General features: G+C 38.5%; 1 protein-coding gene across 12 annotated transcripts in view; it reads left to right on the top strand.

The window, feature by feature from the left end:
• The window catches only part of ZNF521 (zinc finger protein 521), a 422,310-nt gene that overhangs the window by 341,823 nt on the left and 55,039 nt on the right, over window positions 1-25,448 (top strand). For all 12 annotated transcript variants that reach the window (XM_061597293.1, XM_061597339.1, XM_061597412.1 and 9 more), the window contains 2 exons: window positions 10,752-10,883; window positions 17,064-17,179. In XM_061597293.1, coding sequence (XP_061453277.1) covers window positions 10,752-10,883; window positions 17,064-17,179 — 248 coding nt within the window. The remainder of the gene's footprint in view (window positions 1-10,751; window positions 10,884-17,063; window positions 17,180-25,448) is intronic.

The following is a 25,448-nucleotide window of genomic DNA, read 5'->3' as shown; positions in this document are numbered from 1 at the left end:
CTGTTGAAAGGCGGGACAAGAAACTTTTATTTCACAGACAGAAAAAAAAATTATACAAGCACACAATTAGAAGTCTAGAACTCGAGGGGATGTTTGCAAAAGCTAAAAACATTTTATGGCTTGCTCCCCCAGGAAGTTAGAAATTGTAGTAGCTTTAGGAGCAAGGTGTGTAATCTCTTACAAAGAATTCTGAGCATCCTCATAAAACTACAATATCCAAGTACCTTAGGAAGAATTGGTACAATAGCTACTTGCAATATACATATGCACCTTATTTAACTACCCTGTAATTCTGAGTACTATCTTAGCCCTGATTGTGTCCTGATGGTGGCCTTTCAGACTTTATGATGTGGTTGCCAATCTCCAAGGGAAAGTTTTCAGTGCACAGTAATAACATTTCAGCATCACGTGCGTTTCCCAAATTACAGGGTACTTCCCTCACCAGTATTTCCCCTTTTAGGGGGATGTGGTACAGGTGGCCCAGAGGACATGGAAGGACTGATGTACATGGAAGCCAACAAGAGGGAGGTGTTCATATTGGGTGTGTGTGTGTAATCAGAAATGCTCCATTGCCTTCAATGAGAGCAGAATCAGACATTTGACACAGGTGCTTGTCGAGTTTTCGCACACACAATAGGGTATGCCATAGAAGACAGGTATATTTTAATATCCTCATTTTTGTTATGGTTTTAGAAGCTGGCAAATGAAAGAGGTTAGTTATTTTACTGTCCAAATATGGTTAACAGAACAAATGTTTGTTATATTTAATTTTCATTTAATCAAGTGTTTTTAAGATAATTGAGCCGCAGTGCTTCCAAACGACGGGTAATTTAGGAACATGTAATCAATAACACTAAAGAATCTAAGCAGCTTGGTGATTAATAAACATATATTTTGAAGATTTCAAATCCACGTGGAGTTATGCATCTTGGAATTCCCAGGTCCTTATTACCTATCTCACCTGTCTGTGGTTTGTTGAGCCCAAACAGGGTTTCCTTAACTCACTTCTTGTCCAGGTTATACTTAGAGATGTGAAGGCCCAAAAAAACACTGGAAAATAGGGGAGGGGGGGTCTGAATTTTCCAGGTTTTTTTCCAGGCCTTCACATCTCTAGTTGTACTACCCAGCTGCTGCTTGCTGTAATTTCAGAAAAGATCAACAGTCATCTCGGTTTCCGTACCCAAAGATAGGAATATCTCCCATCATCTTCAAATAATTCTAGCTCCCAGCTTCCAGTCAGCTGCTGTATTGTAATAACATGCAGCCTGATCCCACGGAAATCCTTTCCTGCCCTTTCTTGCTGCTTCTGGCACCCCTTCCCTATTGCACAACTATTTGTTTCATCTGTATAACATTAGGCCCTCCACCCCTTCCTTTTGTCATTTATGGTTCCAAAAGTGCAAACGTATATGCACTATATTAATAACCCTGTGGAGGGAAAGTTCATTCCATCTGCTGCTGAAGCAGAGATACAGCCTCTAACAAATTGCTGCTCTAGGCATTTGTCTAGGGTCATCTACTAGAAGTTCAGTGTTACTAGAACTAAGAACTGCCATTTTATTCTGTTTAACTTACTAATACTTGATGCGGGTGGGAGAGTGGGAGACATATTATTTCAGTTAGCTCAAAGTCTAAATTCAGACAATAATTTCAGTTCCACTTTTTTAAAAAGCAGAGGGAAATACAAAAATCATAGAATCATAGAATAGTAGAGTTGGAAGGGGCCTATAAGGCCATCAAGTCCAGCCTCCTGCTCAATGCAGGAATCATTTTTAGGATATTTCATATAACATAAGGTATAATAGCAACAGCATAATGTAACTTAGTGATGCATACCCAGTTTCTCTCTTAAGATACAGTCTATTTCAGACTTCCAGATGCTAGAAGCTAACAATAGAGGAAGGTATCATGATGGTTCCCTGCTTGTGATCTTCCCTGTGGCATCTTTTATCTGCAGTTAAGAGGACAGAATGCTTGACTAGAATTACCATTAGTGTGCCCCAGCATGGCATTTCTTGGGAAGAGTCCACAGCTCAGTGGTACAGCACATGCTTTGCATACAGAAGGTGCTGGGTTCAATCCCTGGCATTTCAAAGGAACTTGAGTAAGAGGGCTGGGAAAGACCTCTGCCAGTTAGAATAGATCACTTTGAGCTGTATGGATCAATTGTGTGTATAAGGCAGCTTCATATGCCTTTGTGTTGTCACCTCCCACTTGTAATATAATCAAGTATACAGAAAATGCACATCATATGCTATCTTCAGGCTACAGGTGGTAAATCACATTTGAATGTTCCTCCTATGTTTTTATTAAATGCCTTTCTGCACACAGAAACATGGCATATTAACTAAAAACAAATGTATTTGCTTTCCACATGGCAGGGATTTATTTCTATATTCTTTGACATTGGAGAATATTCAGACATGCATTCCCTGACCTCCATTCTGAAGTGTACAGGGTCCTGAATATTTTATAGTCTTCTCCCTGACGTGGAGTTTTCCACATGCAAGGGCACAGGAGACACTTAGATATGTCACATGCCATACCATGATCCATGGTGTGATCCAAGAAGGGCCATCTGTTGTTTTAAAAATTCTGTATATTTGAATTGCTTCTGAAGTTTAGAAAGAAGAGAGATGCAAACTTTTTCCAGTGTTGCGCAATGTCCAACAACAAAGAATTGGAAATTATTTAGACTTTTTTCCTACATTTCTGCAGTAGCAGATTCTTCCAGTACTGTAAATATTTCCCTCCAGCAAATCCCCGCTGTATATTTGATTTTAGTATCTCCATTTTCTTGCTGTTATATGCCTGAATTATGGTTTTGTGTGTTTGTGTGTATGTATGATAATTCTTGAGAAATTGTAAATGACAGAAGGCCCATTACAATCAGGGAGGAATGATGAGCATATGCTGGAAATCTTCAGGCAATGTTAATTTCTGTATTAAGTCTTTAAATAGAGTCAAAATGTGTGCTCTTTACCTACGTGAAAGGGGAGGAGGGTAAGCATTGACTTGATGTAGCTGTAAACATGAGAGTTAGAAAACTACAGGCCATTTGATTCCCACATTGAAGGAAGGAAACAGAGTTTGACCAGCAGCTATTAAGAGGGGATGATGCCGCAGGATAATTCACCAGAAGGACCTTATCCTATAGACGTATTTATCTGACTAGACAACGGCTATCCTAGAGAGACCTATTGGCACCTTCAGTACGATTAGCCACAACACGTATCAACCACATTTTATCCTTTGTGTGGCATTCCCATCAGCCCCATCCAGTGAGGGCAACGTCCCAACAAAACATAGGAATGGAGAAAATAGCTCTGCCGTAGGGTTTGTGTGGTAGTTATGCTATTATTCATATTCCTCTTTAAAAAGTTGAAAACTATGGTTAGATGTACGCAAAGCCTCCAAAAAATTACATAAAACCTTAAATACCAACAACAGCAAATGGCTTGCAAAATGGCAGAACTAAGAAAAGATTCACTTTTCACTCCACTAATTGGTGTACTTCTTTACTAACATAAAGTTGAAATGCTATATGCACTTACCTAGGAGAAAATCCCATTAAACTGAAAGGGTAGTATTCAGTGCTAGTCCTACTCAGAGTAGACCCACTGAAGTTAATGGACATGACTAACTAGGTTCATTAATTTAAATGGGTTTACTCTGGTGAGTAGCATTTAGTTGAATATCACCTAAAGGTGCTTATTTCCAAGTAGACATATACATAGGACTGTGATCATTCCTGGACGAGCAGTCTGGAGTTGGGATTAAACAGTAGCGGACTTACAGGATTCATATTGTATGACAACAATCTCATTAAATGTTGGTTTAATTTAAGTTATATTTTAAATTTCTTCATAGCCGATCATTGGTTCCTACATTTGACTGATTTTATTTATATAAAAATATTAAAATATATAAAAGTATATACTGGGAGAGCAAATTCTATCAAATATCACTAGATAGCATATGTTTTTAAATTGTTTTAAATTTTTAAATTGTGTTTTAAATTGTTTTTAAAATATGTGTTTTAAATTTGTATATTTGTTTTTAATGTTTTTAGTTACTGTAACCGCTCAGAGAGCTTCAGCTATGGGGCGGTATATAAATACAATCAATCAATAATGCAGGGAAATGGCCAGTAGGTGCCTCCTGATCCTCTAGCATCACTTTACATATGAAAAGCAATGCATGTACTAACTAGGCATTTTTCCAGGTCCAAAATATTATGCTTTGAGAACACATAAAATGTGATATTCCTCAGAAGACACCAAGACATGGAACAAATTTAAACAAACTACAACAAAAATCCTGCTGTAAAACCCACTTCATTGGTTTCACAATTTGCAACTTCACCTTCACCATACAAGTTAATCTACAATAGCCCCTTTAGCACATTGTATACATGTAGAGGCTCCACATAATTAAGGGACAGTGGGGCTGTGCCAGTGCTTCCACCCCTAGCAAAATGTGGCTTCCCCTCATCATCCACATGTTAGATGTAGACATCTGAGAAGAGGAAACCTATGCACATAGAGGATCTTAGAACCATGTGTGATCAGAATAGCAGCTCTCAGGAAAGCTTACAAGGCATATGGTTCTGCATATCTAGGCTTTCTTATTGCAGCCATCCTCACATAATAAGTAGGCATCATGGGTGGGGAAAGCTGTGCATCATCGGGTGGGGCCAGCAACTCTGGCCCACTGCCCTTTTAATGGTGTGGGCCCTTCATGAACTTCAGCATACAAGGGTGGGATTTTTTTTCTTGCTTTCATTATGACAGTACCACATTACATTGAAGGTTAAGCTGGTTTTCCTGAATATGTATCAAACCAAGGGTTCAGTAAAAGGTCTGGGAACACCAGACATTGCAGTGCTACTGATGCTGAGCAGATGTAAACCTGATAAATAATCTGGATGAGAGCTGGGAATCCTATGTTTTTGGAATTGCTTTTTAATTTGTTTTTAAACTTTTTTAAAAAAAAACTAAGCTTTTTAAAAATGTTTTAAAAGATGTTTTGTTTTCATATATTTTAAAGTCTGTTTTTATGATCTTTTAGTGTTTTTAGTGCTTTTGTTTGCTGCCCTGGGCTCCTACTGGGAAGAAGGGAGGGATCTAAATCAAATAAATAAATAAATGTTTTTATAATCTCTCTCTCTCTCTATGTCACACCAAGGAGTGCAATGTATACTTATATTTTTGAATTGGAAAACTGCAGGTCCAAAGCTCATTTCTTTCCCATGAACCAGAAGCTTATTTGTACTATAATGTACTTTTTATCCCATTCCTGGGGACACTTTGGCCCATTCATCTCCACGTGGATCTAATTCTTGTGAATGACTTCCGCATTCAGCATTCTGTTCCATTACCACACATGACAAAGGCCTAAAAATAAGGCACATTCATAATTTGGCAACAGGTTGCATGAGTAACCCATCCTCAGCTTGGATCTATTCCTTGAGATGACTGCTCAGAAGTCACTTTGTTTATGGTTGGGCAGAAATGGTTGTGTGAATCAGCCGTACAGCTACTGTTGTGTACCTAATTTGTAAGCTGTATATTGGCTTAATCTATGGAAGCAGTTGCCTAGAAAGTCCATAGAATTGCTTATTCCTCGCCTGTAATTCTTAATAAAAAATAGGACTGTGCCAACCTATTAAATTCTTAATAGAGTATTCTAATGGTTATTAAATCAATTGTCTCTGAATCTCACTTTAATAAATGCATCAGACAGTATTTTCCAATTACTGTCACCCATCCACTTTCTTTCTAAAGAGCAGATTATTCTGATTGAATTTTTTTGAATTGTTCAGCACTTTTAAGATTTCCCCCCTTTACATTTGCTGAAAGAATGTAGCTTTGAAGTGGATATAGGAGAGAGCAAGAATGACCTCTCGAAGTGATGTTCTGGCACTCCACTTCACTTCATATTTATCCCAAGTGTAAACTGCCAAGGTAGCTTTTCACTGCCTGTTTGTTTAGTTGTGATAATACACTCGGCATTTCCTCAAATGTTAAGATTTTCTGTGGGCAGTGAGAGGCAGATGTCTGTAGAACAGGTTTCCTTCAGCTTGTCATTCCACTTTTTCCAATCTTGTAATAACTACAAGGAGCAGCAGGAACTGAAATGTACTACTGGAAGATCTGTAGGTGTGTTTAAAGTGAGCCTTTTCAAAGACACATGTCAAAAGGATGTCTGAAAGTCAGGGTATTTTCAGAAGGGCTGTAGTCAGCCTGGGCCAGATGGTTAACTTTCTTTTTCCTCCTCTGGGTCAGCCACATTTGAGTATTGTTGCTGCCATAGCACTGTTACTATCCTAGAATGCAGTAGGGACCAAAGAAAATAGTGAGGGGGAATATTGCATAATGTCCAGGAGCCTGGATAAGTTTTACTTTACTTACTGTAAGTCTCCCCCTACACACACACACACACACACAGAAAGAGAGAGACACACACACACACACACAAGAAAAAAGAACACCTTCCTACGCTCATAATTCAGGCAATATAAAGACAAATATCTTAACTAATACCATTCCCTCTAATTAGTGAGGAGAAATGCTAAACATAAATGACAAAACTGAACACTTTTATCAGTCAGCGTAAGTAGTGGTAGGACCTGGATCATCTCCATATTAACCCTACAATATAGAAGGTTAGAGATCAGTCTGATTCTGTTGTAATCATTTGTCACTGAGATCAAGAGCCCCCAGCAAGCTTGCACATTCTTTCTTCCTCCCTTTATTTTCCAGAACCATAGTGCTGTGTTACGTCTGCACCATTATTATTAAAACCAGACTGAGCTAGCTAATGTTAGCTCAGGCCAGAAGTTTCAAATCTGTTTCAAATCATGGTTTGTTTTAAGCTAACCATGGTTATCATTATAATTGGTGCAGATATAAGGCTGAACTATGGTTAGGTCCAAAAAGTGAAGGGAGGGAGACTTAATGAGAGAAGAGGGGAGAGGAGATAGAGATGGGCAGAGTGTGCAAGCCTGCAGGGTACTTCTGATTCCTCAGTCAGATTTGAAACCTGTCCTCTCTCCCAAATTCCTTTACTTTTCAGATCTAACTGGGAATGTTATATTTACACTGGCTTTTATAGATACAGTGACTGTTTTATACATAATGCTTATTATTGCTAAATAAAATATATTTCCATGTACTGAAGGACTTCAACTGGAGAAGTTTCTAGGATTTTCCCATTTAACAGTTTATATATGTAAATTAGTATTTACTGTAATTTGAAATAAAACATTTTGAATTTTAATTTGCTAATGTGTCTTGAATTCAGAATTTCATAGGCTAATAACAAACCCCACTTTATCTACTAAAATCCAGATTTTGTAACCATCTGAAGCTCTTTCTTAAATTGACATTTGATTTCAGGCCATTCCCATCAGCTCATTCAGGAGGAAGGGTAGAATAAAGATTAAATTAATAATAATAATAGGTGCAGTTTTTTCTTACTATATAGACCTTTTTGTAATTTTGCATAGAATAATATTATTGTATGTTTAAAATTATTTCAAGTATTAATCACTTTTTGAGGTTCCAAAGTACCTAAACCTTTTTACTTCACTGGAATTTAAACATATCTAACTGAGCATTTGTACTTTATAGCCCATATTAGTAACAGGGAGGGGAGGTCCCACAAGAAATGCTTGTTCTTCCTTTTCTTTGAGGGATGAAATTAATGGGAATGATGGCAGTTTACAAAAATGTCAGTAAAATCGCAATGTGATTGTGAATTAAATTCTTATATTTCTGTGTAGAATTTATAGGAAAGAATTCCTATATCCTTGGAAAAGTTTGTGAAATACCACTCTGTTTCTATTATTTGGAGTGCCTAACATTGCTGATTTGCATTTGACTACCATTTCAGAGGTTGACATTGCTTATCTTCACCTTGATGATCCAGAGATGGGTTCCTTTTCTTCCACTTGCTTTAAGTATGTGCATCAACACAAATATTCATGGGGAAAACATCCCCCCTTAGGCTTCTCATTGCATAATATGGCCATTATGGGAATTTCCACCTTCCTCTGAAACAGCTAGTGCTGACCACTGTCAGAGGCCAAATACTAGATGCTTGGGCTAAACTACTATTACAATATTAATTTCAGAATTTTCCGGGGGGGAAATAAAGATTTATGTGGGGACTAGGCATTCATTCTGTCTTTAGTTTTCCTTAACACAATCTGCATTGTCATTCAATCCTACTATGTAGCCATTTAAAATAAACATAACTCTTACATTTCTTTTTTAACATGACATTTTATTTTGAAACAAGTTAAAAATGCAGGAAACAAAAAAAAAGGAAGAAGGCATAATATGACAGGATCATTAATTAAGGGGAAAAGTAAACTCACTGATTACAGTTCTTAATGTTTCACATTTCTGCCATGTGTTGCCCTGAATCTATTTATGCACATATGTATGCTGTCCAACTCATCTACCTAACTGTCCAAGAATGTTCATGAAAGAAGAGGTAGCTACTTTGACTTTTTCCCTGGCTACATAACTACATCAGAGTAACCATTGCCATAAATATAGATGAAAGTTACATTCTTCCACATCAGTACAGCTGAACCTCAGCAAACCATAGGCATGTCCAGAATCTGAAGACCATACAGTTTAGGCAGGGGTAGCCAAATCATTGCCCTCTAAATGTGGACTACAGTTCACATCAGTTGCAGCCAGCATGGCTAGTGGTCAGGGACTATGGAAGTTATAACCTTCCATAGGATAGGCCCTTCCTGGATAGGCCAGGGCATTTGCAGTGACTGTTAGCTAGGAACAGAGGCTGAAAGCTAGTGCAAATGCTCTTACCTGTCCTTAGTAGTGTTGTTTCACAGTAACACTATTGCACAACCATTGGGTGAGGCAGTGTCTAGAACCCTTGCTAGGATTAAGAAAGTCATTGTAACAGTTAATGAATTGTGTCCATATACATTAAGGATTTAGAGTTCAAGTATCTGAACCAAAACATCAAGGATACATATAAATTTACTTCTAAATTGAATTCTGTGTGATATTAAGCAAATGACAGAACAGTTTAGATGCTTGATAAGATAATGCTTTTTAAAAATCCTTTTTGTTTCAATCATGCTTGAGTGGTATACCAGGTACAGTTGTATGTGGGGGGTTTTTATTAATGGAATAGTGTATTTACCTGTAATATCAAACTGTTTGTATAACACACTAGTGACCTACAGAAGGACCTTTTGCTGAGATATGCTGAGGGAATTGAACCCTGTACAACAGAGCTGGAAGCTGTGCTTTACCTAGCAACTGTTTCTAAGTAGGACAACCTATCACTGTTCCCATGGTGGAATGAAAGGAACTTGCAACACTGTTGGGAAGAAAGACTAATGCTAGGCCTAAGATGAAGAGGGAGGGGAAAGAGGGCACTATGGGCCTGCAGCTCAGAGCAGGGAATGTTTTAGGATCAATTTGGTGGTGCTATCAATGCCTATAGCTGAACAAATAAAGGACCATTGAGGCTCGTAGGATAGTTATTAATAATAAGGGCCGGAAAGCATTAATGATACTGGCCACTTTCTTATTTTAGAAAAAGATTCAAGGTAGTGTACAAACTGAAAGTCAACTCTCCCCATCCTTTGATATGATGCTGCATATCGAAAATTAACATAATACATCACAGAATCTAAATAAAAATAAAATTCTAAATGTTCTTGTCCACCCCACAATCACCCCCCAAGCTAGTACATGCATATTCTTTGACACTAAAAATGGAAATGGACTGTCTTCAAGTTGATCCCGGCTTATGGCTACCCTATGAATAGGGTGTTCATGGTAAGCAGTATTCAGAGGGGGTTTACCATTGCCTCCCTCTGAGGCTAGTCCTCCCCAGGTGGCTAGGGCCTGCTCAGCTTGCCACAGCTGCACAAGCCAGCCCCTTCCTTGTCTGCAACTGCCAGCTGGGGGGCAACTGGGCTCCTTGGGACTATGCAGCTTGCCCATGGCTGCACAGGTGGCAGGGCACGTAACCCCTGAGCCACTCACTGTGGGGTGATCTTTAGCTGGCTCTTGACACTCAGGAGACACGAGCAGGGATTTGAACTCACAGATTCTGGAATCCCAGCCAGGCTCTCCTCACCACTGTGCTGTACCAGCTGTCTTTGCCACTAAAAGCCAAGCCAAACAGCAAAAATTTGCACAGCTTCTGGAACATTCTTACATTAGCACAGAGGAAAACCTAGAATGGTAGGATACAGATGAAAGTCTAAAATAGAAAGAGAAGTTTGAAGTAAGTTTCTTTTTTATGGGTGCACTTGCTGTTTTGTTGGGGCTTTGCATGTTAAAATACAGAACCAGATACTCTGCTGTCCATGTCCTTAACTAAAATGTATTTGACCTCCCTTTCTTAAGGTGCACTTTTAACAGATATAGGTTAATGGGAACAAGGGGCCTGACAGCAAATCTGCCCACCCTTAATCTGCCATAGGAATTTAATACAATACAAATAATGCCATAATCAGTGAAGGCCATGGAGATGTACCTATGCTATTAATTGACTTAGAATCTGATGCACCTGCATTTATATTAGCATCAAATTCAGTTACATGTGTGCATACTTCTAATTCTTATCAGTAAATAAATAGAATGTTTGGAACAGGATGAAAAGCTTCTTAGTACATGAAGTATGTAATTAGCAGAAAATTGGGGTTCAAGCATAACAACTAACCATAAACTTTCCTCCTATTTTTCCATTAGATGAAGGACTAAACCATGAATGCAAGCTCTGCAACCAGACGTTTGATTCTCCTGCCAAACTTCAGTGCCACCTGATAGAACACAGTTTTGAAGGAATGGGGGGCACCTTCAAATGCCCAGTTTGCTTTACAGGTGAGTATACAGGATTAGTTCACTTTCCAGCCTTGGCCTTAGATTATTAATCACATTCTCCAATGCCATTTATGCCAGACAGAGACTTGAGGTCAGCTTGTGCGCAAATGTTAGATTTGTGCTCATTAGTAGTATTGATTAGAAATTATTTAAAAAGTCAAGTGTGCAGAAAGATCAGACATTCATTTTCCTGGATTGCTTTTCAAGCACACCCCTCACATCATGTTTTTATCATAACAATGAGCAGAAGGTTCTGATTTCTGCCAATTTCCCCCCTTCGGTTGCATCTCACCCTTCTGCATTCCACACTGTTCTGGAGACCCCCAATCCTCAGGAGCAGTTTTTCACAGGAGTTCAAGGGACTGCATAAGAGAGAAGAAGTAGGAAAGCCCCATTGTGCAAGCAAAACTCTACTCATATTTTTTTTAGCTCCAAATGTTTTTAGACACCTTCATATTTAAATTTTCCATTCATAAAATCAGTTATAACAAAAAGAATCTATGCTACACATCTAAATAACATTGGGAGTCACAACTCACCATCTTTTATCCCTCAAAGTCCTCTCTTCTAACACATCTCTTTTAGCACTAGTTCAGAGCACTTTTCTACAGTGTGGGGTGTTACTGGGGGGGAGGATTGCTAAACTGCAAAGATACATTATTAATTACTGAATATTTGAAGTAAGGATACTTTTGCATATATAGATTAAGACTTGCAGGGTGGTGGTGGTTAAAGATATCTTGCTGGAGAGAGTGTACCCTGTGCCTTCTCTTCCAAAGGTCTAAAGGGATTCAAAGAACCTGCAAGTAACTCGAGGGCTTTAGTACTGTATTTCTCAGAAAGCAGCTCCTAATCTTACAATATATCATGAAAGTAACTGGACTTCCAAATGCAGTCTATGATATGAGACGGAGGATAAATTTGATTCAGTTTGCATTTAAAAGCAAATCTATCTATTTTGCATTTTCTGAAACATGCGAATCACAACACAGCCTTAGAGTCACACTTCTAGTTTTGCAATATAGTTCTCCACCCAGGAAATTTATACAGAAATGCATACACTAGGGTAACATGTGCATAAAAAATGCATATGTTCATGAAAATAGCATAAGAAATCCATTAAATTAGAAACAGTTGTGCAAAAATGTTTAGGCAAAATTGCATACAAAAATCTGTGTATTAGAAGAATTTTACACTAGAACACTGATGAAATCTGGAGAGCTGAACTTAAGAGTAGAAAAAATTAGAAATGGAGAGAAACTGAAATGGAAAGAAAACAGTGGGTGGCTGTGGGGGGAAGAGTGGGGAGTCAAAGCTCTTGGACATGCCTAAAGTAGCTCCTTGGATTGTAGCCTTGGTATTTTCTCCAGGGATAGTTGGTGAAGGAGTCACATGACTATTCCTGTTTTTTAGAGGTTAGTGGAGGTTTTTGAGGCACCAGCAGTGACACAACCGTAAGGTGGACTGAACTTCCATTGTATCTCACTACATTCCCAACTGATATGTACATTGCCTTGCAAATGTAATCAGACCCCTGACCAATGCTCTCATGTTACTGAATTACAAATGGTACATTGCAATTTTGTTCTGTATGATATTTATTTTGAAACACTGAAACTCAAAATCAATTATTGTAAGGTGAAATTGGTTTTACGTTGGAAAATGTTTGTAAAAAAACAGAAGCATGTTGCTTGCATAAATATTCAACTCACAGACATTAATATTTGGTAGAGCTGCAATAACAGCTTTAAGTCTTTTGGGATAGGCATGTACCAGCTTTGCACAAAGTGTCAGAGGGATTTTGGTGCATTTTTCTTGGCAGATTTGCTCCAGGTCATTCAGGTTGGTTGGACATTGCTTGTGGACTGCAATTTTCAAAGAGTATCACAGATTCTCAATGGGATTGAGATCAGGACTTTGCCTGGGCCACTGTAGGACATTCACCTTTTTGTTCTTGAGCCACTTCAATGTTGCTTTGGCCTTGTGCTTGGGATCATTGTCCTGCTGAAAAGTGAATTTCCTCCCAAGCTTCAGTTTTTTAGTGGATTAAAGCAGGTTCTCTTGCACTATTTCCCTGTATTCTGCTCCATTAATTCTTTCCTTCAATTTTAACAAGATGCCCAGCGACTGCTAATGAGAAGCATCCCCACAGCATGGGGATTGTTGGCCTCTCTGTGGCTTCTCTCACAAGTCTCCTTGTTTGAGCACTGAGTTTTGAGGGATGGCCGTTTCTTGGCAGTGCCTGGGTGGTGTGATGCAGCTTCCACTTCCTGATTATTGATCCAACTGTGCTCACTGGGATATCCAAACGCTTGGATATTGTTTTGTACCCTTTTCCTAATCTATGCATTTGTATTACGTTATCTCCCACTTCTGTAGAAAGCTCTTTGGTCTTCATTTTCCTTCAGATCCTCAGCCTGACCAATGATCCTTCAACAGTGGGGTTTTTATCCTGACAATGTGACAGCAACTTTAATGGTTTACAGGTGGAGGCCAATGGTAAGGTAACTGTGTCCTGGATAGGCCAGTTTCTTTCATCTGTGTAAACTGGGAGCTTCCACAGCACAGGGGCTGAATACATATGCAAGCAACGTGTTTCAGTTTTTTATGTTTCTTACAAAAAAAATCCCAACATAAAATCAGTGTCACCTTACAACAATTGATTTCGAGTTTCAGTGTTTCAAAATAAAATATCATACAGAACGAAATTACAGTGCACCATTTGTAATTCAGTAATATGAGAGCATTGGTCAGGGGTCTGATTACTGTTGCAAGGCACTGTATATAATACATACATAAACCCTCAAAGGAACATCTTATGTCTACAAGGTTGAGATGAATAGGTCTAGAATTCAAAGAGAAGGATATTTGTTTTCAGTAGACCAGTCCAATCCTTACTCCATTTGAGCTGATTGGTGACTGTGCCTCTTTGTCTGTGCATCTAGTACCATACACCTATACACAAGGCAGATACTTGTGCATCCCCTCCAAATAGGTTAATGCCTCATATTTGAATGCCTCATAGTGCAGATTGGAGTCATGCTGCAGTGTCTCTCATATGTTTATGATCACCCCCATTGATTTTCTACACACACACAGACTTAGATCTGATTACATATTTATCTCTGAAATATTCAGCACTGAGTGTCACACTACACATTCTGTTTAATACGTAGCTTCCAGTTACATATGTGCTTTTTTCTTACTCAGAGGTAAGTGTGGGGCAACCTGGATTGGGACTGCAGTGTGCAAGGAGGGGAGATTTAGGCAGGCACCTTCATTGTATTGTTTTCAATGGCTGCTAAAAACCTTTTGCTTAAGAAGTGATGTATCAGGTGGCGGGGTTGCGGCTGGGGAGGAAATGATGAAGCCTCCACTCTCTGTATGCTGCAGTCCTGGCTGAGATTGCCTCCCACGCTTACTTCTGAATGAGGAAAAAAGCACACATAGATGCAAGCTATGTATTAGACATAGCATGTACCTTGACCCTCAGTTACCTGTAGCTGAACAGCTCTACTGAACACTCTAGATGGAGTATACGTTAACCCAGGGGTCCCCAAACTGTGGTCCCTGGACCACCAGTGGTCTGCAAGCTTCATTCATGTGGTCCATGACATGTCCACATTAAATATTTATAGTGATTTTAATTGTATTTTTATTCCTTTTATTTCTTACATTATGTTTTATTGGATTACAATAAAATAAAAGAAAGGATGAAAATACAATTAAAAATATATAGTTACTAGCAAAGCACATTACAATTGCTACAACAGGCAAAAAAATGATTAAGTGGTCCATCAAGACCCTTAGCAATTTTCAAGTGGTCCGCAGTGAAAGAAGTTTGGGAACTACTGTGTTAAGTGATATGAAAAGCTTACTCTGATATTTCATCTACAAAAACTGTTTTCACATACATCATTTACCATGTAGTTATGAACTCATTCAGAAGAAACTCAGTCGAGCGCATTGTTCTTGCTTCTATACCTGTGTACTCCTCCACTCTCTCCTTACTCCACCCCAAATCAGTTCCCCACCAACTTGTACCTATACTGTCATCCCATGCCACTTCTACCCCACCTGGAAGCAATTGGTGCTACAGGAGTCAGGACTTGTGACCACTCCCTTCCTTTCCATCGTGACCCACAATTGTGAGAAACCCCAGGCATTTGCTTCTTTACAGGCCTGTTGCCAATAAGACAGGCTCCCCCACCACCCCACTATAAAACATACTGACATACTGGATGAAACATAACCTACAACTGTAGCTGAAAATTAAACCATTTAAAGACTGCATACAGACCTTTTATTTTTACAACAATAACGCTATTTAAAATTATACCCTGAATCATAGTGTATAAATGCAAGATTTGTTTTTCTAAAAGAAGAAAATCAGCAGTTTGCACAGCTCTGTATCAATGGGAAGCAATTTGGGGGTTTTGTTCTTCACTGATACACATTGATAAGAAAACATGACCCTTTAGTATCTCCATATTATTCCTTGTTGTTTGGCAGCTCCATTTCTAGTAAAATGCAGGCAGCCCCTACAAAAGCAAATTAAAGTTAGATTTTTCTTTTGTTGGTTGGAGTTGGTGATACTGATTATTACCTTCCCATGTACAAGTTAAACATGTTTTTTCTGCATTATAACATTTAGTTAATTTCCCCTACACAGCTTGCAGTAATAACGTCTGAGGCTGTAGATGGTTTTGCTTTCAACAGTTTGCCTGTCAGGCATCTGGGTTCAATAATTTCTTCAGTCAAGCATTTATTTTGCATTTTAGTTTTTGCATTGATTGTACAGAATTGTTCCGCGTTTCTGTGTATAAACATATTTAAGGAAGTAGTTTTCTTTTACTCTCTTAATACAGCTTGTGATTCTAAAAATTAAGTTTGGGGTGGATTTTTTAAAAACTACCACATAATATCTGAAAAGCAACCCTGCTGATAGTTCTCGCCATAAATAAGGTCCCTGATTATTTATTTATTTATTTATCTATCATCAGCATCTTTTAGTATTTCAGCCAGTGGCATGTATAATGTGTTAACAAGCATGTCTTCTATTCCAATCTGTATTTAAAAAATCCTTTTTTGCTGATGGAGTAAATAGACACAGCACATTCATCATAAACAATGATGTTTTATGAGTAATATGCTATTAAATTATTTCAGTGTGTAGAATATTAACAAGAACTAAAAATCACCAATACAAGTTTTATATGGAAAATGGAATCCAATCCTTTTTAAGGTAATGAGAAATGTGATTAAAATGTATGACTCACAAGAATACTATTCTAATTTTTGTTGTTGTTGGCATTCAATTAGAATTATTTTAATGATTAGGAGTGGAGTCAAAGTTAAATGCCAGCATCTTTAATAAATCCTTTCCCTGCCTATACAGATTAATATTGTAGATACAAACTTTTTTTAGGTCACAGTGCACCAGGCATCCATCAGAAGTCAGTGCTGCCAACCCAAAGACTGCCTCTGGCATATACAATTTAATTATTAATAGTATGTCTCCTAGGTAAACTGTTACACAGTCTTAGGGCCTTGTTTTGTAGTCATTAAAATTGAACATGTTTATATTATTGAAACCTTTGCATTCACTGTGTACTCAGAGTTGATCTTAAAGTATCCAAAGAGAATTTACCTGCAGTTCTGTTTCACATTTATAGATGTTGCCTCAAAGTAGCTGTGGGATATAATTTTTAACATTAACAGATTTAAATACAGAACTGTTTGCTAGATTTAACTTTTGGATGAATGCAAAAAGGGAGGGCTTTGGTATCTATTGCTTTCAAATTTAGAGTAGAAGGGGTTTGTTTTAAAAATTTTGCTTTTGATTTGTAGTTCTGTGTGGTTCAATCTGAAATTACTGCGGTAAGATGAGAAAGGTGCATTTCTGAGTGTTTTAGATTGAAATGTTATTTAATTATGTTTTTACCAGACATATAAGCATGGTTCTTTTACAAGAAAAGAAAAGAAAATTAGGAATTGGATGTGGAACTGAGCAATCGTGGCTAGCGCCTATTATAGCAACAGTATAATCAGAAATTATAGGGTTCTTGGATAATTGTACCCTTTGCAATTGCTGTGAGTTAATGAGGAAATGTTCATAAAAAAGTCTCTACATGTAGAAAACGATAGAACTAAAAGTTCACTTTCTTTTTAATGTTTCAGTATTTGTTCAAGCCAACAAGTTGCAACAACATATTTTTTCGGCCCACGGACAAGAAGACAAGATCTATGATTGCACACAGTGCCCACAGAAGTTTTTCTTCCAAACAGAACTGCAGGTACTCATCTTATTAAGAGTGCTTCAATAGAGATGGTTGTAGCATGTATTTTTCACCAAAGGTATTCACTTGGTGGGCTCATAGTATTGATTTTTGTGAAGTGCAGTGGTGCTTCATCAAAAATGGGGCAAGGGGTGGTGAACTAAAAGGACAGATACAGTATTTGCAGGTAGTCCACATGTAAAGTTGCCAAGCTGCTTCTCAGAACCGACAGGGATACTATGTTAGGATATCTCTCTGTGCTACAGACTTGAAACAAAGTGCTAAATCCTTTGGGTTCCCCCTTTGCCCCAGTTTACAGGAAGGTAAGACTGTTGTAGAGCTGTGGTTTATAACATCACAAAGAACAAAGCAAGTGGCTACAGTTGTGTCCAAATAATATTTGCATAAACATGCTAAAATGCAACAATCCTCCATAAAAGTTTAATGTTACTTAGGAAGTCTGCTGTGGAGTAAGTGATTACTAGACTGCAATAATAGTTGAGGTTGCAAACAGTCTTGATTCGGATCATGGAGTCATCTGAGAGAAGCACTATCCATTTCAAAAACTCTGAATTTGTATGGTATAACTGACCCCCTAAGCTTTCAGCCGCACACCCAGCTGTGTACCTCAAAGGCAGCTGTTGTATTCTTTGCTCAAAAGTAGTTGAAGGCTGTGAGCAGTAATTTGGCAAGCACAGGAATGTTCTTGCATGAAGATCTGAAGTGTTAAAACTGTTCATGTAGCAAACTGCAACTTGGAAAAGAGGCCTGCACCTTTAAAAGTCTGCTCTTCAGTTGTGGCAATGGCTTGGGTTGCACCTTCCTGCCCTCCATTATATAGCAGTTAAAGGAGATGGAGACCAGCTGAAGAAAAAGAGAAGAACCTTCTTTGAAGCCTACACCTATATTGAAGTATTCAAGGTACTACGTCACAAGAAATATCAACCACATTCTTCAGTCTCTTCTGCCAGCCTCTCTTTTCCTTGGTCTCTGCTTATCAGTTGTGGGGAAGAAGCACACCACATAGCATAGCAGTGACAACATAACTGAGGTTTTGTAGGTACAGAACTCCTTCTCCTGTTGTGACTTGGTACTTCTATGCATGGATCACTGTTAGGGTCATCTCACATATTGTATGTTTGTGTGTTATGTGCCTTCAATTCGATTACGACTTATGGTAACCCTGCGAGCATTGAATCTGCGACCTCCATTAGCATTTGTTAGAAACCACCCTGTTCAGATATTGTAAGTTCAGGTCTGTGGTTCCCTTTATGGTATCAATCCATCTCTTGTTTGACCTTCCTCTTTTTCTACTCCCTTTTGTTTTTCCCAACATTATTGTTTTTTCTAGTGAATCATGTCTTCTCATTATGTGTCCAAAGTATGATAACCTCAGATTTATCATTTTAGCTTCTAGTGATAGTTCTGGTTTAGTTTGTTCTAACACCCAATTATTTGTCTTTTTTGCAGTCCATGGTATGCGCAAAGCTCTCCTCCAACACCACATTTCAAATGAGTTGATTTTTCTCTTATCCCTTTTTTTCACTGTCCAACTTTCACAACCATACATAGAGATCGGGAATACCATGGTCTGAATGATCCTGACTTTGATGTTCAGTGATACATCTTTGCATCTGAGGACCTTTTCTAGTTCTCTCATAGCTACCCTCGCCAGTCTTAGCCTTCGTCTGATTTCTTTACTATTGTCTCTATTTTGGTTAATGACTGTGCCAAGGTATTGACAAGTTCAATGTCCTCATTGTCACCTTTAAAGTTACATAAATCTTCTGTTGTCATTACTTTAGTCTTTTTGTCATTCAGCTGTAGTCCTGCTTTTGTGCTTTCCTCTTCAACTTTCATCAGCATTCAGAGGCAGCATGCTTCTGAAAACCAGTTGCCGGAAGCCTCAGGAGGGGAGAGTGTTCTTGCACTCGGGTCCTGCTTGCGGGCTTCCCCCGGGCACCTGGTTGGCCACTGTGAGAACAGGATGCTGGACTAGATGGGCCACTGGCCTGATCCAGCAGGCTCTTCTTATGTTCTTATGTTCTTATTTCAAATCATTACTGGTTTCTGCTAGTAGTATAGTATTGTCTGCATATCTTAAATTATTGCTATTTCTCCCTCCAGTTTTCACTCCTCCTTCCTGTTGGTCCAATATGCTCTGCGTATAATTTAAACAAATAGGGTGATAAAATACAACCCTGTTTCACACCCTTTCCAATGGGTAACGAATCAGTTTCTCCATATCCTGTCCTTACAGTAGCCTCTTTTCCAGAGTATAGGTTGCACATTGGAATAATAGATGCTATGGCACCCCCATTTCTTTTATTCCGTAGGTTTTTTTATGATCTACACAATCAAACACTTTGCTATAATCTATAAAGCACAGGGTGATTTTCTTCAGAAATTCCTTGGTCCATTTCATCATCCAATGTATGTTTGCAATATGATCTCTGGTACCTCTTCCCTTTCTAAATCCAACTTGGACATCTGGCATTTCTTGCTCCATATATAATAAGAGCCTTTGTTGTAGAATCTTGATCATTACTTTACTTGCATGGGATATTAAGGAAATAGTTTGATAATGACTGCATTCCCTGGGATCCCCTTTCTTTGGAATTGGGATATATATCTAATGCTTCCAGTCTGTGGGCCACTGCTCTCTTTTCCATATTTGTTGACAAATTTTTGTCAAGATTTGGACAGATTCTGTCTCAGTAACTTGTAGCAACTCTGTTGGTATGCCATCTGTTGATTTATTTCTTCCAAGTACTTTAAGAGCAGCTTCCACCTCACTTTCTAAAATTTCTGGTTCTTCATCATACAGTTCCTCCATGAATGAATCTGTCATCCTGGCATCTCTTTTATAGAGTTCTTTGGTGTATTGCTTCCATCTTCCTTTTATTTCTTCTCAGTCAGTCAGTGTGTTCCCCTGTTGATTATTCAACATCCCTACTCTTGGTTTAAATTTCCCTTTAATTTATCTAACCTTTTGGAATAGAGCTCTTGTTTTACCTTTTTTATTATCGTCTTCTGTTTCTGTACAATAACTATTGTAATAGTTCTCTTTGTCCCTACGTACTAGTTGCTTTTAAATGTGTTACTGCATTTAGGATTCTAACCATGGCTGCTTTCACATATGGGGATGATTGCTTTGGTTAATGGATTAAAAAGATAGCACTTCTGTCCCAATTTCTAAAATTCCTTTCACACTGAAGTACCTGTTGCGTTAAGGAACAGCAGCTTTTTCGGCTGATATACCAGCATTTTGCTTAGCTGTCATTCACACGGCTTGTTTTTGTCCCTCACCCATTATACATGCATATACATGTGCACTGTTCCCCAGTATGTAGGTGGTCTAATATCTCATCCCATTGCCATGCAAGCCCTCTCCCTGTAGGATCTAACTTTTTAAATTGTTGTATCGACACAGGGGTGTGTGTGGGAAATGCTGCTATCTGCACCGATGCTGGAATACCGGTGCAACGTTTATCAGGCAACCCCCCCCCACGCGACTAAAGGGTGGGAACACACTGCATGCCGGGATGCCTGTCACGTGAGTGGCTGCAGCTGGTGAAAAACTCCAGTGATTTTCTGGGTTCCCAGCCTTGCTAGCAGATTATTTCTGGTATCATTTGTCACAGAAATTTGCGCTAAACTTGCACTACATTCCACTAGAATTCCAAAGCTAGCTTTTGCATTGTGTGAAAGATCAAATTTAATGCGTAAATTACAAGGTAAATAATTGTCAGAATAACAGAATAAAATGCAGTGTGAAAGCAGCCCATGTTTCTATCTCCCATTGCTTTTGCTTTCCTTCTTTCTTTAAGAGTTTCACCAGTCATCCATTGGGGTATTTCTCGCTTTTTAACTAGAGGTATTGTCTTTCCGTGAGAGCCAATATGGTGTAGTGGGTAAGGTGCTGGACTACGACCTGGGAGACCAGGGTTCGAATCCCCACACAGCCATGAAGCTCACTGGATGACCTTGGGCCAGGCATTACCTCTCAGCCTCAGAGGGAGGCAATGGTAGCCCCCTCTGAATACCACTTACCATAAAAACCCTATTCTTAGGGTCACCATAAGTCAGGATTGACTTGAAGGCAGTCCATTTCTTTTTCTTCATTGTTTATCTGCATTCTTCCCTGATAATGTCTCTGACTTCAATACATAGTTCTTCTAGTTCTCTATCAACTAAGTTTAAAGCCTCAAATCTGTTCCTTATTTGATTTTTATATTCTTCTGGGATGTTATTTAAATTGTATTTTGGCATTATGATTGCTTCGTTATTCTTCTTCAGCTTTATTCTGATTTTCGCTATGACCAGTTAATGATCTGTACTGCAGTCTGCTCCTGGTCTTGTTTTCACAGAAAGTATGGAACTTCTTCATCTTCTGCCATTTGGTGATGTCCATGTGTACAGACATCTTTTCGGTTGCTCAAAAACTGTGTTTGAAAGAAACAAATTATTGGCTTCACAGAATTCAATAAGTCTTTCTCCTGCTTCATTTCTATCTCCTTAGCCCCATTTCCCCACAATTTCTAGTTCTTCTCCATTTCCTACTTTTGCATTCTAGTCCCCCATGATTATCAGCACATCTTGTTTTGGTGTGTGATCAATTTCTTCCTGTACTTCTGCGTAACATCTCTCCAATTCCTCTTCTTCTGTGTTTGCCATTGGAGCATAGACTTGGATGATGGTTATCTTAATAGGTTTCCTATTAAATCTCACTGATATCACTCAGTCAGACCTTGCGTTATAGCTCCTAATTGCTTTTGCTACATCACTTCTCACTATTAAAGGAACCCCATTTCTCCTTAATTTCTCATTTCCTGCATAAAATATTTTGTAGTTGCCTGATTGAAAATGACCCATTCCCATCCATTTTAATTAATTCACACCAAGTATGAATGTAAGTTCCATTTCTTGCTTGACAATTTCTAACTTTCCCTGGTTCATGCTTCTCACATTCCATGTTCCTATTTTGTGCGTTGTACAACTCCGGACTCTCCTTTCGCATCTGTGTGCTTCAGCCTCCAGGCTTCCATTCAGCTTTTATCCAGTTGCGTCATTAGTCACAGTGCTATATGTACTTGTCCATTGTTCTTCCCCAGTAGCTCACTGAGTGCCATCTGACCTGGGGAGGTCTCATTTTACAGCACTATCTCATGTTGCATTTTGGATACTCTGTTCACAGGGTTTTCATGGTAAAAGGTATTCAGAGGAGTTTTACCATTGCCTCCCTCTCAGTCTGGATGCATCTTAGTATTGTGTTTCAGCTTTGACCATTCCGCCTTGGGTGATCCTGCTAGGAGTCTAGCCTCTTAGTCTAGACTCCTGACAGCATTACTCTCAGCTTCTTCAACACACTCACAAACAGCAAACCCACATTTGTGTTAATAGTGTGTTTCAGCCAGTCCCTACTTCTTGATGAGTGTCCTGGTATGATGCATTTGATTAAAAATACTTGTTCTATGCATCCACTCATTACATTTTTTAGGTGTAAAAACATTTTAGATGTACATTTAAAAGGTGCAATGTGTGAAGAAGCAGTCCTTGCCAATGCCTTTTTCAGGCTCCTGAAATCAGTCACATCAAAATCAAAACTATTCAGGGGTGGTAGCAATCATCTTACTATCTAAATAGCGAAAGGTTGAGAACAGATTAAAAAATACACATTTGTTTTAATTATTACACTACACAGACTTTTTTTCTCTCAGATAGTGATTGTTGTACCTTGAATATTCCTTGCAGAAATCTTAATATCAGGGTTTAGATCTCATCCGGCAGTCCTTCTCTTGAACCTAGAAGAAAGCTTTTTTCCCCCCTAGAAGTAGAATTTTTGAGTCCCCAGTTCATTTCTAAACCCACACTTTGCTTTCATTGGGACACTGTAGTTCTCTAGAGAGAAACAGAAAGGAAGCAAGTCTAGAGCTTCTTACGTGAAGTTAGAAGAATTTATTTAAAAAGTCTTTGAGTTCCTTGCCCTAGCAACTGTAGATTTTCCAATTAGGGTTTTTGTTACACCTGCTGAAAATTAAAAGAACTGCATAGCTTAATATACGGAATCATTTTGCATTTTATAAAAACATCCACAAGTAATGATGCAATGTTTTTTCTTTCTTTTTTTAATAAGATGAATAACATCACTTGACTTAACAGGTTGTAACTTACACATGCATAAATTGAAATGCACATACCGTATCCACGTGTGAATCCAGGCACCTTAGATAGCAAGTTGCTTTATCCTGATAAAAGTAATAATAATAGTCTTTTACTAATTAAAGACATGAAAGCTGATTATGTATATGAAAGATGATTGCTTATATCTTCTATAGTTGCTGTGTTCATGGAGCAGGATTGGCAGGTGGTGTAAATACTTTTCCAGTTTCAAATGTCTTTCCTCCTTTGTCACTGAATTTGTTGTCAGGACTTTGTTAATGGTTCAAAATGTTTTCCTGTGCCCCTTCAGTTATTGAGAAGTACATCCTTGTCCATGATGAGTGTAGAGCTTTCTCATAGTTGGCTTGCTTTAGAAGTCATGCATTAGGGATGAGAAGAGTGAGGGCTGATACCTTTTCCAAGTGGATTTCCGCTTGCAGCCTGAGGTTTGGTGTGAGATTGTTGTGAGAAGTTTCTCAAGGCATTATTACCTAATTACTCATCATTCCAAATAATTTACAATTCTATTTTTGTGCAATGTATGCAATACTCCCCAATTGATTATCCCATCTTCCCAAGACAAAGGAGGGAGAACTTCACCATGAGGACATGAAAAGAGAGCACATTATATGAGGAAATTCTTTAAAATCTCAGTCAGTTTATTTTTTATAGAAGAAGCACAAAGGGAGAGTTGTTGACAGTTTTCAGGTGATGATGACGGTAATGATGATGTCAGAAAGAAAAGGAAGGGCAGTTGTCTAACCATTCCTAACTGTAACAGGTGGGAAATATACATGTGGGGAACAGTTTGGCAATGCACTTGCTTAAGAGGACTGTGTATTCTCCTGCCTTGGATGTTTTCAAGGAAAGGTCATAAAGATAATCAAAGATGATACCTTCAGAGGCTTCAGAGGATATTCTGTTTTAGAATGGAGATAGCTGCACTAGGTGAACAACTCAGTGATCTTATACCCATATTACAAAAGGGTCTTTCCTAACCCAATATGCTACAGTTTTGAAGACTTTTAGGAGACATGCTTGCCCCAAAAATGATAAAAGAATTGGTCAGACTTTGCAAACTCCTTTATTAATTTGTAAACATTAGATTTCAATCATGTATTTGGTTTTTATTCTGCCCTCCTGAAGGCCAAGAGGAACTTAATTAAGAAAACACATGGAAATCCTTATTTCTGACGCCAGAATATATAAAGGATTATTTCATCATACTCTTGGTGGGTTATCACATGCTCCATGACAGCCTAAGTTGGTACATGCTTGAACATATCAAGCAGGCTTTTCACAAGTTTAGCAGCCTGCTAATGTTAACAGTTGCAGCCAGCCTGGGCCTCTTCTGGGTCAGCCAAAAGGTTACGCAGTTGAAATGACATTGCTTGCACTTGATCAGCTCTAATGATACTATTACTCAGACTACTGAGCTGCCACTCTCTAGGGAAGAGATTGTTTGTGTTTAATTTCTAGTCAAGAGACTAAGAGAGCTTCCAGTCAAACTTCTTAAGAAAGAGAGTATGGTGGACATGGAGTCAATGGTACCATCCTCAATATTACCTCTGTGATGATTGATAAATACCAGAAAGGGAAGAAACATTCTAAACATTCAACTCAAGTGGTCAATTTAAATTTTCAAGGATATTTACACAAGCAAGTGGCTAAGAAATATTTTTTAAATGAAGTAAAGGATTAGATTTGACATTTCTAGATCCCCAGAGTCATTGAGAAGAGGGGGAGCATCCACTGGTTTTCTGGCCCTGAAGGCCAGCTGTGGTTATGTATCCAGAAAGGAATAGCTTATCTGTTCCACTTTGAAAGGAAATCTACCTGAAATCCAATTAACATCAGTCAGCCTTAGGCCAACATTTTTATATATTATAATCTAACATTTTCAGAGGTCTTGAGCACCAGCTGCTATTTATAACAGAAAAGAGGCAAAGTGTTATTCAGCATTCCAGCCATAAGCACCTAAATTTAGGAATCAGCATCATACCATAACATACATCAAAATGCCCAAGCTCTCAAGAAAGTGCTGATTGCCACCACTTCCCAGGGCTGTGGAGTCGGTACACCAAACCTTCGACTCCGACTCCTCTATTTTTCTACTGTCCGACTC

The sequence above is a fragment of the Rhineura floridana genome, chromosome 1 (assembly GCF_030035675.1).
Source record: "Rhineura floridana isolate rRhiFlo1 chromosome 1, rRhiFlo1.hap2, whole genome shotgun sequence".
NCBI classification, from domain to species: domain Eukaryota; kingdom Metazoa; phylum Chordata; class Lepidosauria; order Squamata; family Rhineuridae; genus Rhineura; species Rhineura floridana.
This window is presented reverse-complemented; position numbering and strand designations above follow the sequence as displayed.